Here is a 20,328-nt window from a genome sequence, read left to right on the forward strand (position 1 = left end):
CAACAACAAAAAAGTAAAATTTGACACTGGCATGAATGCGACTGAATTTGTTTATTGTAGAGAGTTAGACTACGATACTCCAACTTGGACAATTGGCGTTGCTTCTCCATAACAATGCTTAGCTTTGGGGTCACGATAAGAATTTTCATGTTGAACACTCTAAAAGATAAGAAAAATGCATTATTTCATAAGTATTTTCAAGAATTATTTAGCATAATAATTTGAAAAGTTTAATTATCATTATACAATTCTTTTACAAATTAATATAGAATTAAAATAACTGTTGCTAAATTCTTATTGATAAGAATTCTATTCTCTTATTTCTTTCTTGATTCATAAACCAAACAATTTGATACAATATTCTGTTTTGAATTTCAATTGCCTGGACTTGCAGTAGCTAAATTAACTATGCAAGTATTTTTAACATTATTTATTCACACTGTAGCATATATGCATTTCAAATCACTATATTTTAGTGATTCCTCTTCAGTATAACATGAGTATGTGTGGCTATCCAGTGGTATCGGAACGTCTTGACAATTAAACACTGGTAAAACTTGGGATGACACGATGGTTATGTTGTTATATGCCTTATTGTTCTTATAGAGTAGACATTCATTGTTAAGAACATTCCAGCATAACACTGTCAAGGTGAGTGACAAACTACCACTGAATAGTATCACAATCACAATTGTTTAATATGTAAATCCATCTAAGAATACAATATTAGAGAAGGGATAAGATGTAAATGAATGAAGTCTGTAAAATGAAATGGTGGTTATCACATTCCAAGTTAATATCTATCGGTTCATGCGGCAGAGCACTCAAAGTATTTGCGAAGGAATTAACGTGCTCAATTTTCTTATACTCTCTATAAAATCTGCATTGTTCAGCATTAGTCATTTTGGGCTTTTCTAATTCCTTTTAAATTTTAAATTCTATTTTATCAGTTATTATTGCTAAATAATATTGTAGATCCTGTCATTCTGTACAAATTGACACCAATTTCAATGTCCTATCTCTTCTCTATCCAAAGTTTCACTGCCCAATGCCACACCACATCACCATTTTCAGTGTTCATACACTTCTACCCCTCCCCAGCTGCATGGCCCACCAGTGGCCAACAGTTCTGTTCCTGAACACTGGGAGTTCTGTCATGGATTCGCACCTCACCAGAACGAGATGGCCACGTAGAGTTTTCCGGGTTTTCTCCACATCCGTAATGCTGAATAGGGGCCAGTTACCCTTAAAAGATCTCCTGGAAGGCATCCCCCTAGGTAGATCGCCCAAGTGTCGTGTTTCCATAATTTAATAAACAAACAATATAGCTGCACACCACCACTACACACCATTTTAAATACGGACATAAATCTTCTATCCAAAAAAATTTAAATCATGAGACTATCATTTATAGTTAATCAGATATAAGCTCGACAAATCTTATACAAATAAATAAAAAAAACAAAACAAAATTAAAGATGTGTTCAGATCAAAAGGGAACGAGAGCAACAAACAGGTTCCACAGTATTTGCAAATGTACTGACTTTCCATGACTTTTTAAGCTAAAAATCTTATTCCCAGACTTTCTGGGTCTACTCTGTACTTAGAATGGCATTCAAGTCTAGTTCTTGCAAGTGTATTATCAGTTATTCTATCTGGAAAAAATATGATTTAGATCTACATTACTTTTTTCATTGGAATGTTATCATAGTAATTATTTTATTATTAAGCAAATTAAAAGTGCTTTCATACACAGGTCCTCTGCTGGTTAAATACCATTTGAAAAGCCTGTGGCAATAAGCAATCTGAATAGTATAACAATAAACTAATCACTATGAATATATTTCAATGACAAACTGATAAAAATCTAAAATAATTTCTATTCAAAATCCACATGGCATAGTTGCTACAGTTTGTTTTATGAATCTTGATCAGGTGTAAAAATGCACCTGATCCAAGATCAGTAGCAGGGACCAGTGTATTCCAGAGCCCCAACCAAGTACCATATATTGTCCTGCCAAGATATGCAAAACAAGCTGTAACTTGTATGTTAGAAGGAAGATGATGCAAATTTTAAATATGCTATAAGAAGATAATATATTTGAATAAATTTTGATGTAACTATTATATTTTTTACAGATGAAAATAAACCTACATGTAAACATGTAATTAATGATTTACAAAAATCATTAATTAACGTAAACAATGCCGAATTCTAACCAGAAGGTTTTAGTATTATTTAATAATCTTAGACATGACATTAATACAGTCAGTAAAAAAATCAAATCTAGTGACTAAATTCAACTATAATGATACATTTTATTCTAATTAAATCATTTATACTTCATATTTTTCTAATTTTTATTAATAATAATTTTACTAACCTGCGAAGACGTTCGGCATTTTGTAAGACATAATTCAAAATGATCGGTTATAGATGCAAATAATACATTGAATGCTTCGGATGCTTTTTCCAAAATCTTTTGTAATAATGCTTTCTACATAAATAAATAAAAATGTTTTTATAATATTACAAAAAAGAGATATTTTCATGCTGCTTGTATGATTAATTTCAAAATCTTGAATTGTTGTTTAAGTTATTTTTAATTTTTTGTATATATATATATATATATATATATATATATATTATATATATATGTTATGTGTGTGTGTGTGTGTGTGTGTGTGTGTGTGTGTTTATGGAATAATTTCTAACATATTAACTCAAATAGCAGCTATTCCCAAATATATGATTTGTCTTTGATGTGACTGATAACATTGCCTTAATTTGAAACAACATATAGCTAAACAATTATTTATTATGACATCATCACTATGCTGGGCTGCAATTTTTAATCATATTTTTAATTTATTTAATTTAAAATATATGCTCTCCACCTCGAATTAGTAATGGTTGCCCCCTACGTCATACTTTTTCTTTAACCACAGAGTCGTGCCGGTCATCTATCTAACACCTTTTGGGGAAAATTTTTGAATTGAAATAACATCCAGTTTGCATCGGAAGTTCTTATATAGTTAATTGGGCCTCCTGCCCAAGGTTTCCATATCTGATCTCATCTTTCATCTATCTAACTCTGTTCTTGAGATTAAAAAAGACAGATGGACAAACTGACTGTGGGAATTTATAGGTCTGCAATTTTTTCAAACTGCAGGCCAAATAAAAATTTGTCACATATTGCTATGCTGTATGTTGTAAAGCCATAAATTATATTTAGTTAACTAATTATATATATATACACACACACACACACATTTTACAGACACTTTTTAAGAAGAATAACATTAAATACAAATTATATTTTCTGAGAAAATAAAAATTAGAAATAGTGCATTTAAATTGCTTCAAGGGAAAAAAATAATGTAAGTAATTAAAACAAAATTAAACTTTTAAAAGTACAATAGCTCTCATAATTGTTTGCATTAACACACAAAAGTAATTACAAATTTAAAAATTTTTAATAATGTTTTTAATTATAAAATATTTCACTTTAATAAATTAAATATTTAAAATGTACAAAATTAATAAACTTATTAAGAAATGTAAAATATTTTACAAGTGAAAAAGTTATAATCTACAAAAAAAAAATCATTATTACATTATGACTTGTTCACATAACAGCAATAATAACATCATACAAAATTTCACTCACCTTTTCAGGTTGCAGACAACATGAAATGCAATGTTCATAAACAGAACAACAACCGTTACTCTGACACGTTTTACACGAATATTTTTCTGCCGTCGAAGCCTTTGGATTACAACAACCGTTAGACAGCACGTGGTGTCTTTCGCATACGTATCCTAAAAAAATAAAAAATAAAAAAAATAGAATTTTATTTTAAAAACTATACAGTTTCCATGTTTTTCATTATTGTTCCTTGGTTGCTAAGACAAGCAATTTATTTCTATGTAAACATCATTACATTATTTAAATTACTAAAATTGTCACAGAAACTTATGTTTAATTAATTAGTTGACACAAAAATTACTGTTTCTATTTGATATGCACTATAGCAACTTATTGATTGTTGAAATAAACACATTACTATGAATATAAAGAAAGACAAAAATTAAAAAGTATGTATTAAATACATTTGCATACCTTTGTACCCACATTAATTAATTTCTAAATTAAGCACTTTTCAAATAATTTATTATTTTAGGTTATCTAATGCAAAATATTAAATATATTTTTTTCTATAAAAAATCATTTTTGTGAAATTATCCAAACAATGACTTAATCTACGTTTAACCTGCAATTAAATAATTTTATTTTTAGGCATAATGATGATGATAATGTTACAAGTACAAAGAAAAAAATATTTAAAATTATAATCATTATATCTTTATACTGTAATCACAGGTATTGTTGTAGGTCATTTAACATCAACAGAATTAGTAATTATAACAATAACAAAATTAATTACAATGGTAATTAATAAATCCTTCAAGTTATGTATTTTTGAATTGTTTTAATACGTCTTTTTGGTATGTTAATAAAATCAGAATTACCACTAAATATAGTCACTTTTACTTACCCCAATTACCATCATCAGTATTTGAAGAATCTTAAAGTAATTACTGTACAATAAATGGATTCTAGTGTATTAGAATTAATCAGAAAATCAATGTGCTCAATTTCGTTTTTTTTACCTTTATCGTCGGCAATTAAAATTTTTCCTTGTATTGAGTTACGACAAGTTGATCCTTTACCGGTTCCATTGTTAATAAAATCGTACGGCGGATGCCAGTTAAAAGACGGTACCGGAAGACGAATGTCGGTAATGTCTGAACTTGAATTGTCTGTCTACATTCAAATATAATCTTATATTAGCAAAATTCTAACAACTAGAATTATATTTTATTTTAAAATTCAATAGAAAAATTGATTAAAAGTAAATTAATTTAAATCAGATCTTGACATAAATAAATTCCAAGTAAACATTCTTACATTTTTCAATGTTAAAAGTAAAATCATTATTTTAATACCAAATTTAAATTTCACAGCTGTTTAAATAACTATGTTTATTTTATTAATATTAGTTTATTATGACTTTTTTTTTATCCTCGCCTTTTCTCGTTTATATGGGGTCGGCGTTTCCTTCTCTAATACGTTTCTTCCATTTCTCCCTATCTAGGGCTTTTTCTCTCTTAAGTTCCCTCTAGTTCAAGTCTTCTTCCACCTTATCTTTCCAATGCATCTTTGGTCTTCCTCTCCTCTTTCCTTTTATTACCAGTTTTCCAATCTTCTTTCCAACGTAATTGTCATTTCTTCGTTCCACATGACCAAACCACCTCAACCTACATTCTTGCATTTTTGCTCGAGGGGCCCACCTTAACACAACCTCTAATAAAATCATTCCTTATTCTATCCTTCCCTGACACTCCACACATCCCATCTCAACATTCTCATCTCTGCCACCTCCATCTTTCTTTCTTGGGCTCTTGTTATTGCCCGTGTCTCCGCTCCATATAACATTGCAGGTCTAACAACTGATTTATATAATTTTCCTTTCAGATTACAGCAAACTTTCTTGTCGCATAACACACTGCTCAGCTTCCTCCAGTTCATCCATCCACACTGAATTCTATGCTGCAGCTCCGATTTCAATCCTCCTCCCATTTCGACAAATGTTCCAAGATATTTAAAACTCGGAACCAAAGGGAGCGGCACATTTTGGATTTTAATATTACACTCATCTCTACCATTCAGAGTCATATTAGTTTATTATGACTATAATCTATTAATAGAACTTATTATACAAATTCTATCAACAGATTATAGTCACAATAGAATATTAATAAAATAATATTTAAAGGACTAGAAGCATTAATTACCTAACTATATTTGAAGCAGGCCATTAGCAAAGCTTCTTCTGTGAAGCTTACAGAATTGTGATTGTGTTCATTTTCAAAATCTGATAGACTTTGATTAAACTTTGCCATTTTCCATTAATTGCAATGCCAAATCCAAAAATGCAATAAAAAAAGGGAATTGCCATCGACTGTTTTGTTCTTGGATCATCTCTCCATACCTGACCAGTGCAAGAATTGTGTTTCCCGTGGCCTGTAAGTATGAGGATAGCATCTTATGTGGCAACAATTGCAAAATTCACCTGTCCATGTCCAGCAGGTGCAGTACAAGAATCACCTCTTCTGTGCCTAACAGCTGCAGGGATCGCTTCTTCTCTTCTGTCTCCACTTCAGTTCTATCACAATATGGCAAAGTCACGCAATGTTGCGCTATGTTTACTTACAAACTGCATATTCTCAATTAAGATTCTAAAATACTAATTGACCAGTTATCACAATAAAATGTATTTATTCAATAATATCTTTGAGGATGTTAGTCAATATTTTACAAAAAACCCATTACATTATCAGGTATACATTTGTGTGAAAAGTTGAAATTGGCTTATTCAGTTTAATTGAAATATAAGAAAATAGTACGAATATATGAATTACTGTATAAAATCTATATATATATATACATACATACACGTGGTACGATCCAAAAGTTCAGGGACTACAGTAATTTATGACAACAAAAGCATGTATTTGAAGTTACAGTGTATGAAATGGATTCTACCAAGCCACCTCTACGTGTTCGGGTTAATTTCACCCATGTCATGTGATTAAACCGCGAGCGCTGATGTTTTTTCCGGAGATTTGTTCTGCGATGTAATAAAAGTGGAGTTTCAAGAACAACCTCCAACATTAAATTTTGTCAGTGTTTAGGTAAAACACCTACGGAGACTTTAAAATTGCTAAGAAAGGTGTATGGTGATTCTACCATGGCCAAGTCAAAATGTTGGAGGTTGTTCTTGAAACTCCACTTTTATTACATCGCAGAACAAAGGTAACTATCTCTGGAAAAAAACAGCAGCGCTTGTGGTTTAATCACATGACATGGGTGAAATTAACCCAAACACATAGAGGTGGTTTGGTAGAATCCATTTCATACGCTGTAACTTCCAATACACGCTTTTGTTGTCATAAATTACTGCAGTCCCCAAACTTTTGGATATATATATATATATATATATATATAAATGGACATGTTTGTGCCTATATTTCACTCTGCAGCCAAAACTACACATCGCACATGAATGATGTTTGTGTGTGGTAGTAGCCCCAAGTCTCTCATCGTGCACTATGGTGGTTATGTCTCGATAGCTATAAGGGTGTGGGAAATATGGGGGTTGAAAATGGTTGACTTCAAAAATGTGTGACACTTCAATGAGAATGTTCCAGTTTTTTCTAGAAATTTCCAGATCCTAGAGGTGAAATTTGGTACACAGTTAGTGTGCATTTTCATCACGTACCCTAAGAAGGGATTTTTCGAAATTCCCCCCCACGTGGGGGAGAGGGAGAGCATTAACCTGAAGAATGGCTTCTACTGTACTATTTTAGATGCAAGTTTTTATATTTAACTACGTTTTAGTAGGGTACACAATGAGAATAAACACTAAGAAGGGATTTTTCAAATTTCACAGGAGAATTTCAAAAAATCTTAGGAGAAAATTTGGGGGGAGGGAGAGCATTACATCTTAACCTCAAGAACGGCTTCTACTGTAATATTTTAGATGCAATTTTTTGTTTTTAATTACGTTTAGCCTTAAATTGAGTACTTAGGGGTATTGAACTGGTAACTTTTGAGACATTGTTATGAATATTTTTTTTTATATATTTTGATTTTTTAACCAAATGTTCGAACCGTTTTAAATTCAAATTTCTTTTCGCATATTGGTTCGATTATAGAACAAAGCGGATACTTGCAGCTAGAAGTCAAATTAAGAACAGTTTGATTCTCAGCGGTAGGTGTTGAATAACAAGTACTATGGTTGTTGAAATATTGAATGTAAATAGGGTTTGCTTGCAAAATCTGTGCGAGCGAAGCCACGGGTAACAGCTGGTTCAGTAATAAAAGGTATACTCTTTGTATATTAAACTATTCAATATTTAATCAGTTTTTCCATAAATAATTTTTGTTTCGATACAAAATTTTTTTATAACAAATTTATATTTTCTTAGACAAAATATCTGTAAACATTATCAGACATAGCTTATTTGAATTTTAAATATATTTGATTTTAGACTGAAGTAATTTTAACTATTCTAAACGTGTTATATGCTTTCATTGAATTCAGTTATACATCAATTTTCTTTTTATTATATTCTGAAGAAAATTTTGCATAATTTGGCAGCCCCCGCAAACTTCTTACGGACCCCCAGGGGGTCGCGGCCCCCATTAACAATCACCGAGTTAGACGACTGACAAGACTCGATCGTTAACGGGAAAAATACGACGTACGGAGGCAAGACACTACTAAGACCGAGAGCATCGCGAAAAAAATTGCAGTACGGTAGTTCGACAACGTCACAATAAATAATTGCTCGTTTACAAAGATCTTCGTTACGGTTTTTAATAAACAAAATTTTATTTTGTTTATTAAAAACAATGCACGTATTTTTTTTATTTCAGGGATTAGGATGCATCATCTACAAACGCAAGTGCCGTCATCATTAGATTTTGTGCCATATTTTTGTATTAATTATTAAACGAATCACATCTGCAACGGTACCCGGTTTAAAACTACAAATAAATCGCAAAAGCAACCAACGAGACACGATTCCAGATGCAAATGATACCGTCGGGACCTTAACAGAACCGTAGAACATTCCCTTAGGAGCAAAAAACCCAAAGAAACCACACCCCCACACGCGACCGTTTTGCAAGACACGGCCTTCCAAAATCGGCTTTTTCGAGGACGCAACCGAGAATGCCGTCGTGCGCTCCGCCAAGACCGTCGCGTTTAACCGTTCGGCCCGGGAGACCATTCCGGCCTCGAGCGGCTCGCCCGACGGTTTGCAGAGTACTCGACATCACGTAGTTTCGGAGGCGCAAAGGCACGGCACAAGGGCGACAAATATCAAAGGGCGCGACCGCGAGCGGAGCATCGATCACACGCGGAGAATAGGCAGTACTACCGGTTCTAGTAAAAATTGTTTTCGGTCAATAGAAGTTAATGCATTTATTATTTACATTAAAGGCACTAGTCACCGTGCCCAAAAGATAACTAGTTTGCAAACACGACGACCACAAGCAAGCGGGGACCAAAACCGTTACCATTGAGGCTCCACATTTGGAAACGAATATCTTGCAAAGGATCACGTGTCGGACTTTTCTTTATACTTAACCGATAACTATCGTTAAGATGTCTGGACTGTCTGTTAAACGTAGTGGAGCCCGAGATGCCTGGAAGTAGGCTGATTTCGGGAGCTTTATCTCACGACTTTTTGCTCCTAAGGGCATGGTCTACGTGTGTATTAAGGTCCCAACAATGTCATTCACATCTGCAATCTTAGCTTAAACTAGATCGGTATGGTTTGGCAGAAGTTACGCTTAGATCATTAAACATAATTAACTTCCACTAAATCACATCATTTATATATTAATAAGTTATTAATAAATCGATACCTGTCTCATAAAGCTTACAATACAATAACAGCATAACAATAAAAACAAAATCAATAAAAATAACTTTCGTTTAAAAAGTCTGCTTAAACGTTTTAACATCTTCGCTTCTCGTCAACAAATTGAAATACTCCAGCGCCACCACGTTCCACGAAGTACACGTAGACAATATTAAATTTATTTTATTACAAATTTAGTAATTATTTATTTAATGCATTTTCTGCCATTTTTATAATAATGTGTTTATTTATGAAATATTTCTTTATAACTACAGATTTGACTTCGAATTGACCTTGAACAACGCGGGTCTTTGACTGCTTTTTTTAAAACTCTTTTCGCCCTGTGGGCACTAAGAGGACCTCTTTCTTTAATCGTGCCCAGTATGGGTTCGGCCAGGCCCGCAATAAAGCGACCGGGTGATGAGGGACGGACCCCCCCTGAAAATTCCTGAGGATTTTTCGACCCGTCCGGATTCGATTCCGGGTGTCTCAAAGCACCAGGCTGATTTTACTACAGTTATAATTTTAACCGTATTAATAGTTTATTTAGGCTTTATGCACCTCCACCAGTAATGGCCAAGTGAATAAAATCACCACTGGGGCGCCTCGCCAGCGGGCCGGACACGTTGAGTTTCCCGGGTTTTCTTCACGTTAGTAACACCTAAATAGGAATTATTTTCCTATTGAAAGTCTTCCCTGGAGGTATTCCTCTTCGGCAGATAGCCCGTTTGTGGCGTTACCGTAAACAAATACAACAAACAAAATAAAATTTAGGCTTTATGCTGAATTATTGATAAAATATTAAGTAATTTAGATAAAACGATTAAAGTGGTGATTACGATTAAGAATCGTTTTAACCCTAAGAGGGTCTTTTTTAGCGAGCTAAAAAATGCGACGAAGCGGCCAGATAGTGAGGGATCGGACCCTACATACTCGGAACGGGCCGCCTCGAACATTGCTGGGTTCTTTTGATTCGCCCAGGGGCTTTCCCGGCTCACCAAAAGCGATAACCTGACGGCTTAATCGCATGGCTATCCGGTCTGCCATTTCCGTTCGTCAGAAATTTCGTCGTGCATAATACGATTATAAAGTTTATTTAAAATGAAGTAAAAGAAAGTCTAGGCTCTATTTAGATCTACAGTCGTTTGCAAAAGTTTAAGACTACACATAGAGAAAGCAGATCTAATGGAATTGTATTGTAGGAGCTTCTTGGAAATCGTACAATAATTCTTCTTATCACGTGATCATCACATGGAAAGGTGACCATTTTTCTTGAGCGATCATTTTTAAATCTATCCAATCCTTCTTTGAGATCACAGACCGGAAAAAGTCTAGAGTGAAAAAAAACCGTCGTATAAAGTTTAAATGCCACTTGACACATCGTCCAAGTGTTACGTTGCCTTACACCCCAATCCAACCGTTTCTGAGATAAAGTCCTAGATCAGTAATGAGAGACGGCCGGATGGCCGAGCGGTCAAGGTGGCAGCCTACCGCTCTGGGGGACCCGGGATCGAATCCGAGCGGGTCGAATAATCCCCAGGAATTTTTCGGGGGTGGTCCGTTCGGATATGTCGGGCCCCGTCCCTCACCACCCGGTCGCCCCATTGCGGGCCTGGCCGAACCCATAATGGGCCTACTAAAAGAGGCCCTCTTAGTGCCCACAGGGCGGAAAGAGCTAAAAAAAAAAAAAAAAAAAAAAGATCAGTAATGAGCACCTTTTCTGGATGCGGGCCGCAAGAGAACATTATAAGAGAAAACGATGTAACGAGTTTCTGTTAATGTTACCCTAGGATCCAAGATGGCGACGGGGGAATTTTTTCCCCACGTTGGAGACTGCGACGGGGAAAAAATTTTTCCCTAGATTCAAGATGGCCGCGTTTCCGGCCGCCATCTTGAATTTCTCTGCAGACTCCGCGGACGTTAACCGAAATAACCAAAAAAAAAATTTTTTTTTACTCACTTTTCGATGGTGGTTGCCTACTTCTTCCTACTTTTTTTTTCCCTTTCCGATCCATTCTTTTTTCGGTTTTGTCAGCCTCGATACTTTCCTTTTCTCTTGGTGCGGCTTTTTTCTTCCCTGTTCTTTTCGATTCGGTTGCTCTTTTATTGGTCGATTGGCGTTTCCCTCCGTTCGATTTATTACTACTTGGCCATATAAACGACAGAATGCAACCCAGTGGCGTAGCGTAGTGGGGTCGGCAGGGGCGGCCGCCCCGGGCGGCACTTTTAGGGGATGGCAAAATTTCACATTAAATAATAATAATATCTTGTAAAAATTTTTGTAATAAATGTGATTATTATATTGCAAAACATGTATACATGACTTTTATTTGTAACCTGTACAATACACAATAATGATGATTGTTCTTGCCGAAAGTTTTTTAGAATTACTGTATATTTTAGTCTTTTAAATTGAGATACCTAAATAAGGGGGCAGCGAAATTTTCCTCCGCCCCGGGCGGCTGACTCCCACGCTACGCCACTGATGCAACCCCAAGAAATGTGGCCAGATTTACTTTTAAATGTTCCTTCAAAGGCAGAAGTCTTCGTTCCGCGCTTACTACATCGCAAGAAACAGCTTTCTCTATTACTCCGATAATATAATTTGCATTTAGAATCGCACGGAATGCAAACGGACTTGGTCGGTTGTATGCCTAATTTTACAGCAAATTTCAATGCGTTATCGATACGGGGAGGCAAACCTAGCTCCGAAATGTCGTCTTCCATTAACTTGTAGAAATCACGGGTGGTGTAACTCGACCGAAATTAGTCGTTGAAACTCAAATCGGCAAAACTACTCATTATCGAACAATTGGCAATAAACTAAATGCGGGGAGGTGGGGAGGGAAAAAATGAAATATCGTAAAGAGGAAATAAAAAACAGCAATTATTCCAATACGCAATTCGTCGCAACACTGCAGTAAACGATTCCAACTGGAAACTAGTCGATTTGCATAAAATTGCCCAGAAAGGAACAGAAATCACGTCGTAGATTATGTATTTGCATATTCGTTCGTAACACCCCTACGTATTTTCCGCCGATTTAACTCTCGCACTACGTTACGAAAAGCTCCCTCTACCGTCGCAAATATACACTACAGGAAACTCGGCCACGTCGAACGCATGGTAGAAAGCGAAAGAAGGAAAAAAAATCCCCACGTCGTCGACGTCTCGACTCTAGGGAAAAAATCTTTTCCCCGTCGCCGTCTCCAACGTAAGGAAAAATTTCCCCCGTCGCCATCTTGGATCCTAGGGTAACATTAACCCGAGTTTCTAGCTGGCCACATGCATTTTTTTACTTTCCGACTCTGTTATATAGGCTATAACAGAGAAAAAATGTGGCGATGGGTCAAAAAATGACCCCCCCCAAGATTTTTATATTTTTAGACTCGGGTGATCTTGAAACGTCGAGAAATGCAAAAATATTCGGGTGGTTTTTGTGCGTATCGATGTTAGTGTGTATGGGGGGCACAATTTTTTGGGGCTCTTTTAAGCTTAAAATATCCTGTACTTTTTGCCGAGAATTTCTGAAATTTTGAAGAAAGGTTTGTTTATTAGGAAATTCATGCTATTAAATTTCGGTGGTTGTAGCCCTTAAAAGTCGACAGGGCAGGGAGATAGTATCGTGTGCTTTTGCCATTTTATAATAATTAAAAATATAAGATTTTAATAATAAAATATCATAAATAATGGCACCACACACGTTGTTTTGAAAGTTGTCGGGAAAGTTAAGCAACTCGTTTCTGGATTTTTTCTTACGGAGTTGCAGACTTTAAGACTGTCCAGTACCAACATAACAGACTCCATAACCGCCAATACCCTAGGAATTCATATATGACAATGACATGCAAACTAGAAATATAACGTTTATTCTCATCTTTTCACAAATCAATTAGTTTTTGAATGTTTTTCGCCACGAATATCAGTTACATTAGAGTTACATAATAGCACGAGACCAAAATGTTTTTTGGCCTCGTGCCATTATGAAAATAAGATTATAAGATTACGTTGCACGTTACTCAAACCCCGGAGCTGCATGTCGGGACCAAACGGGCCGCTGCTGCTCTAGATACAGCAGTGGCGTGCCGTCATTGGAAACGATGGAAGCGCCGATTCCACCTTCCAATGACCTTCCCTCGTATTTTATAAAATATAAATTTTCATATTTTAACGTACTTTGAATTAATTAAAATGAATATTTTATTATAACTGCATTATGTATCTTTTACAAATTTCTATACTGTGTGTGAAAAAAAAACGATAAGATCGCTATTGTATATTCGAATAATTCGGTGGCGGAAGGAGTGTCGAAACCGGGTCAGTTTCTAATCAGCCAGATTATATAGGCATTAGCACATGCGGTTTACAATGCACCAACCTCACCCGGTTTAGCTGGTAGAAGCGACACACGGGTAAAGAGTACGCCACTTTATATCCCGGAGCGGTTGTGGGCTGTTAGCCGCCTGCTAGATATTCGGCCACCCTCGCCCGATTATGTGAATCACGAGCAGACTAGATCAACGGCGGGCAACCCGCGGGCCAGCTACGGCTGGCGAAAAGTTTCTATCCGGCCCGCTAGATCTTTAATAGATTATTAAATTGGAAAAATAACTAATTAATAGTTATTTTTCCAATTCTTTGTAATTTTCGAAATAAATGTAGTATAAACTTTTTATTTATTTATTTCATATTTGCAGACTAAAAAAATTACGAGTCGCAAGAAGGCGTCAATTAACTACTACGGCGCGGAAAAAAACGTAAAATTTATTCCGGCCCACGTTATAAAAAGGGTTGCCCACCCTAGACTAGATTTATAACAACCCAACCGATAGGAGTTTACTGGCACGTTCTGTATAGTTGACGGAAGTTTAAAAAACTCCATTAAAATATTTGATATATTTATTCCGCGTTTATTCCGCTCTCTCATCTTATATTACTTACGGATTTCGATGTTAAACCGGTGATATTACGATTTAGTACGTCCCATCCGTAAGGGGATGAAGAAAAAACGTGTACAATTCTAGTACAGTGTTAAAAATTAACTGTTACTTTGGCAGCATCATTTACAACCAAATTTAATGAATGAGACGTACAGTACATGCAATGGTACAAAAAAAAGCTCTAGAATTTATTTTCCTTAAATTTACGATTTATATATACGTTGTCATAAAAATTTGTCTTTCCACCGTTTTCCCAAGACTACAGATATTCAGGTACAAAGTAACCGGTTTCGACTTATTTCTACTTAAGAAGTGACTAAATAATTAAGAGATTAGGGAATGGGGACATAAATAAAACCCTGTTGAAAGAGCCAGAATTTTACTTCAACAAAAGCTTAACAGAACCAATCACTCGCTCGGTACAGTGGGAAACTGATTTCCGTGTACACCCGGTATTAAAACGAATTAGTTAGAAAACGAATGACTATTAAGTTTAACATAGATTTTTACAGCTACGGTGAGAAACGTTTAAAATTTACAACAGCCCCGTGGCGTCCTTTGAGATATACTAGTGACGCGACAAAAGAGGCATTCGACATTGACCGGTATCGGCACCCTCGGGATTTTGCACGCACACACTCACTACACACCTACCCGGACCGGCACTAGTTCCATCCCTTAGCTACTCGTATCGAGATATTTGACTAAGTGGATTGTTTTAAGATTTAAAAAGTAAAGAATATTTTATGTTATTTTTATGTACGTTTCTTTACAAAGCTATATTTTAATTATAATTCTCTTTAAAAGTATATTAATACAATCGAACAATACATTGTACCAGGTATGTATATCCACCGCACATTTTATTTCACCGAGTAAGTTTTTATAATTTATTTTTAATTTTAGCCCTTATATCGTGGCTAGCGATTCGGAATGTAATTGTGATATTAAAAATACATCTAGAGAAGTCTACAGTTTTTACTGGCTTATCGAACAAATGAATACGAATAGACCCTAGACCGGTGATTCTTAACAGGGGGGGCCGCGGCTCCTGGGGGTCCGTAAGAAGTTTGCCGGGGGCCGCCAAATTATGCAAAATTTCCTTCGGAATATAATAAAAAGAAAATTGATGTATAATCCGAATATCGTATTGAAAAGTGAAATAAGAAAGATAAAGTTTTCCTATTTAGTTTTTATTTATTTATTTTGTATTTCTTCCTACATACAACTTTGTTAGTACAGAAGAAATAAATGTAAATATGCTACTTACACCGCAGTATTTACTTCTTTTATTCCAAAGCAATTTTAAGAAACTATTAATGCTCGGAATTTTAAAAATAATTAGGAAAAATAGTAGGCTTTGAAAATTTAAATATTTTTGCAAAAGATATGCAAAATCCTTACCACAAGTGGGCGTTTTAGTTTTAGTTTAGTTTTAGCATCGACGTTGGATCGATTTATCGACGTGTTTCTTATTTTATTTTCTGTTAAAAATTAATGAGTTTTCGTGTTTAATTGTGAAATTTGAACGTTATTTAAATAGATAATGAAATAATAAAGTTATGATTTACATTTATTATATAAAAATAAAGCAATAATAAAAAAATCTATTTATTATAGATAAATTATCAAATATAAATTATTATTAAAAAATGGGGGTCACAAAAAAATTATGAAATATTTGGTGGGCGGCGAGTATAAAAAGGTTAAGAACCACTGCCCTAGACCATCACTGAGGCGCAATTAACTGATTGCCCCTGGAAGTCGGCTTCCCTGTCATCAAATGTCACGGCACGCCACTGAGATAGAGAAAATACTGTACAGCAATCTAGCGTCGCCTGGTAATTTTAAAATAGCTGCCATTTTAGATGGAAGTTATTGCTTTATACTTGTACTTATGGAAAAAAGGAAAACCATATAACGAGACAATTGTGCATTCGATTGGACAAGATGGATAAACATACATGTTAAATTACTTTTAATTTCAATTTTTGTAATGAAAATGTATGGCGATCGGTTTTTAATATATAAAAATTATTAAAAATGTGGAAATAAATTTAGTTTTTTGGTCTAACTTTCAATAACATAGCTATAATGTTATTAATTGTTTAAATTGTATAGTGCATGGATTAAAAAATCGTTTCAATAAATAAATAAATAATAACCATATAAATTATGAATAAAATATAACAAATTAATATGGGAACAATTTGCTTTAGATTTATATATTAATTTTGGCTTTTATGTGGGCTATTTTATTTAATTTTAAAACAGGTTTTAAGGCATCGTAATCGAATAGGACACAACCTTCGACGACAGAAAAAACTGTAGGTCTCACCGAGATTCGAATCAGATCGCTGGATTCAAAGTCCAGACAGCTTACCGTGACCTTCGCACGATCCGCTTAAAAGTTACTCGGTGTGCCAACGGACATTACCTGGTTCGTTCGTCACACACAACGGAAATTTGAGTGTCGCAAAGTTCATCGTCCCCCGTCGTACATCGCGAGCCGTGCCGGACGAAACAACCTCGCCTTCTTTAGCATTAATGATTTGATTAGCTAAACACCGAATCACGGACAACCGTCGACAACATATGATCTATTTCCTTTCCACGCGACGAAACGACACACATTTTTAAATTTTCGTTCACCGCGTTCGACCACCGGAATCTTCATTTCTTCGCGACAGCATTCTCCTACGATAGATTTGTAGCAACCGCTTCGCTTTCCAACGCGAGAGTGTAGACGGAGAAACCTTCGTTATCGGCAACAACAAATGCGGCGATAAGGCAATTTGCAATGCATTAAAGTGATATGCGACTCACACCTTTCCGCGAGGTCCAGTGGTGTAATGGTTAGCACTCCGAACACTGAATCCAGCGATCCGAGTTCAAATCGCGTTGGGCATTCTTTTTCGCCCTCGTCATCATTAATGCAATTGAAGGCGACAAAGACAGTAGAATTTCGAAACTTCTTTTAATTTAGAACAGAAACTGTCGCCGCACGCGTGTGTGTGTGTGTGTACGCGCGCGAGAAACAAAGTTCCTGTTTGACGCTTCGCAATGTTTCCATCAGTTTATTCTAGTTTTTCCATCGCCGAAGAACGGAATTCGACATGTCGCGAGCTTCTGACACACTTATCATTACAGTTTCTGACGTAAGAATTACAAAAATGTCTTTCAGGCGCAAACATATGTCACACTAAAAATAACATTTTCAATCAACCGCACGAAGAAAACAAGAAAGTTTGTGGGATTTGATCCCATACCCATTATCCTCGACCAGAATGCGTGTTCCTGCATTTGCAGGAAAGGTCTACTTTAGCGACAGGCGCCTTAGAGCGGCCGGACATGCAATGGCTTAGCGAACATAACTGGCGCCCGGGGCATAACTGATGCCCCTCTCCTCCCTCCAGAAACACATATAGTTTGTCTTGGAGACCATTTGGGCGCCCCTCCGCGAGTAGCGCCCGGTACACGATACACCCCCCTTGCACCCTCCTCGCTACGCCACAGCGGACATGCCGAGACGACTTAGCAGTTGCGACTGTTGCCTAATGAACGGTTATACAGGCTTTACAACGGGCCGACGTTAGAATTCCCGACACACGATTCGATCGCAGTAGCGAAGCGATATTGTTGTTCGGATGGAGAGATTTGCTCTGGTTATATTACGACGTAACAAACACTGACGTTTGCGGAGCAAAGCAAATCGCTGCTTCCACGGCCGCACGAAATGTTGGCGGCAAGAAATTTCGAATCGAAAGAAGCGACCAATACCGAGTCTCGCAGATTTTCGAAATAAGTTATCGCATGTTTTTCTTTCTAAACGAAAATTGGTGTTTACAGTGAATGTTTTTACTGACAAGAATTAGACTCTTGTCAGTAAAAACATTCACTGTAACATAATAACATATGCTATTTAGCATATGTTATTATGCAAATTAATATTAAAATAACTTAAAATTAAAGTAAAATCTGTTTATTTTTGGTGGCGTGTTCCCTGTCCCTATTTACTCCGTGTTAAAATAACCTGGTTTAACGGTGTTTCGTTTAGCGGTTAGTCGTCTAGGAACGCATCCCCCGCGTTAATTGGGGTCTTACCGTAATAATAATAAACGGGTTTTTCGGAATTTACTCTAGCTTTTCTTATTTAAATTTTACATTGTTTCGGTTTATATCTACCAGAATACAGTACTCCCATTATAAACTAGAAAACGACTCCGTGTACATTATTAAAATACAAGGGATCGAGCTTCATTGAAGGAAACGAAATTTATATAACAGCAATACTAATTTTTCAATTATGAAATTCCTATTGATGCAATCTCGGGTTTATATTCGAAAATCGAATAGCCTTATCATAACGTCCTAAAATTAAGTAGCTGTAAGTTTAATGTTAATTATCCTATCGAAAATAACAGCTACACGAATATTGTTTTCGTATTTCAATTCAAACTTACGTGCTTTCGAAATACAGTGGACTCTCGATATAACAAATTAAATCATTTACTGTATCAGGGTTCACTACAGAATGAAACGCAATGTCCCACAACATCGTTCACTCTTCAAAGTCCACATTATCTGGTGATCGCTATATTAAAGTCCACTGTATATGAACAAAAATGTTGATATATTGGACTATCGTATTGTGAAAGAATTCGCCTGCCCAAATATGCGCGATTGATTAAAAATTAGAACTTTGTATCATTTGGTTTATTATTCGCCATGTCGAGTGCGTTCGCGAAAAGGTTTCGCCAGACAAATGCGAATTTTATCTCTTTGTTGGCTTTATCATTGTTGTCTGCCGGATCCTTCCTTCTACGGGGAAAAGAACACGATTTCTAATGGATAAAGTGAATTAAAGACACGAGAAACGTCACGAAAATAAACTGGAGGATTTGACATTGACATGGACAGTAAATTCCTTTGATGCAATGTCTAAAAGTCTTTGGATCAACGAACAGGAAAGTTTGGACGATTGGAAACGCGAACAAAAATGAATAAACGTATATTTTGGACGGACAAAACACGAAGAATATTAGGCGGTAAGGGAGATCGATTATTAAATCGACAAACTGACAAATTGTTTTTTCGAAATGGACACCTGCGTAACAAAGAAGATGACAGGATTTATTTCTCGGATCGAAATTCCGGAATTAGAAAACCATCTAAAAATCGAGATATTAACAACAACCCAAAGGATATCCATCGTTTCGTCTCTCGAATCGTCCGAAAAACGAAAGGCAAATATTAATATTAATAATACCGTGGAAGATTATCGCCTCGGAAGAAATATAACAGCTATGGATATAGTAGAGATGGCTTACGGAATATATACATCTTCTGATGTCATCTTTACGATTATTTTCGTGTTTATTATTCTAGTAGTAATAATGTGCATTTTGTCTAGGATTTGATTCCGCTGGGATAAGCATTGCAGTAAGCTACAAAGATGTTCAGTAATATTTCCAGACATATGAAGAATTCCTCATTCGAGAGAAGCGTTCGAAACCTCTACTCAAAGAAGAATCTTTATCTAGTCAAATTCCCGACAATAAAGATGAATTGATGATTCCTATTGTGGCTCCAGTTGATAAATCGAACCGAAATAGAAATTATACTAAAGATAGGAATCTGGACCTCAAAACTACACATTCCTCGAATCGTTCCAAACGTCTTCACAAATAACATTTTCTTACGGAAACGACAAAGAATAAATCGCAAAATGGATCATTCAAATGTATCGAACTGAAGAATATGTGACTGTAATTTATCTGAATGGGTTCGGCCAGGCCCATGGGGTGACCGGGTGGTTAGGAACGGGGCCCGACATATCCGGACAGACCACCCCCGAAAAATTCTTGGGGATTTTTCGACTCATCCGGA

At 35.7% G+C, this 20,328-nt stretch overlaps 1 protein-coding gene across 1 annotated transcript; it reads right to left on the reverse strand.

Moving 5' to 3' along the window:
• Positions 1–35: 35 nt before the first annotated feature.
• On the reverse strand, positions 36–9,620 carry LOC136974265 (SREBP regulating gene protein). The gene is made up of 5 exons (XM_067269104.1): positions 9,504–9,620; positions 4,676–4,829; positions 3,672–3,823; positions 2,385–2,498; positions 36–159 (listed from the first exon to the last, which is right to left on the reverse strand). The coding sequence occupies exons 1-5, from the start codon at positions 9,600–9,602 to the stop codon at positions 70–72; spliced, it is 609 nt and encodes a 202-aa protein (XP_067125205.1). The 5' UTR covers positions 9,603–9,620; the 3' UTR covers positions 36–69.
• Positions 9,621–20,328: the final 10,708 nt, after the last annotated feature.

This window comes from Centruroides vittatus, unplaced genomic scaffold (assembly GCF_030686945.1).
Source record: "Centruroides vittatus isolate TY-2023 unplaced genomic scaffold, ASM3068694v2 contig_345, whole genome shotgun sequence".
Lineage (NCBI taxonomy): Eukaryota > Metazoa > Arthropoda > Arachnida > Scorpiones > Buthidae > Centruroides > Centruroides vittatus.

Bases quoted from the DNA above. Each gene is read 5' to 3' on its own strand.
- LOC136974265 (XM_067269104.1), bottom strand. From the start codon at position 9,602: ATGTTAAAACGTTTAAGCAGACTTTTTAAACGAAAGTTATTTTTATTG. The intron at 4,830-9,503 runs GTATCGATTTAT...ATTTGAATGTAG, and splicing joins TTGTAAGCTTTATGAGACAG to ACAGACAATTCAAGTTCAGA. The intron at 2,499-3,671 runs GTGAGTGAAATT...TTATTTATGTAG, and splicing joins GTTGTCTGCAACCTGAAAAG to AAAGCATTATTACAAAAGAT.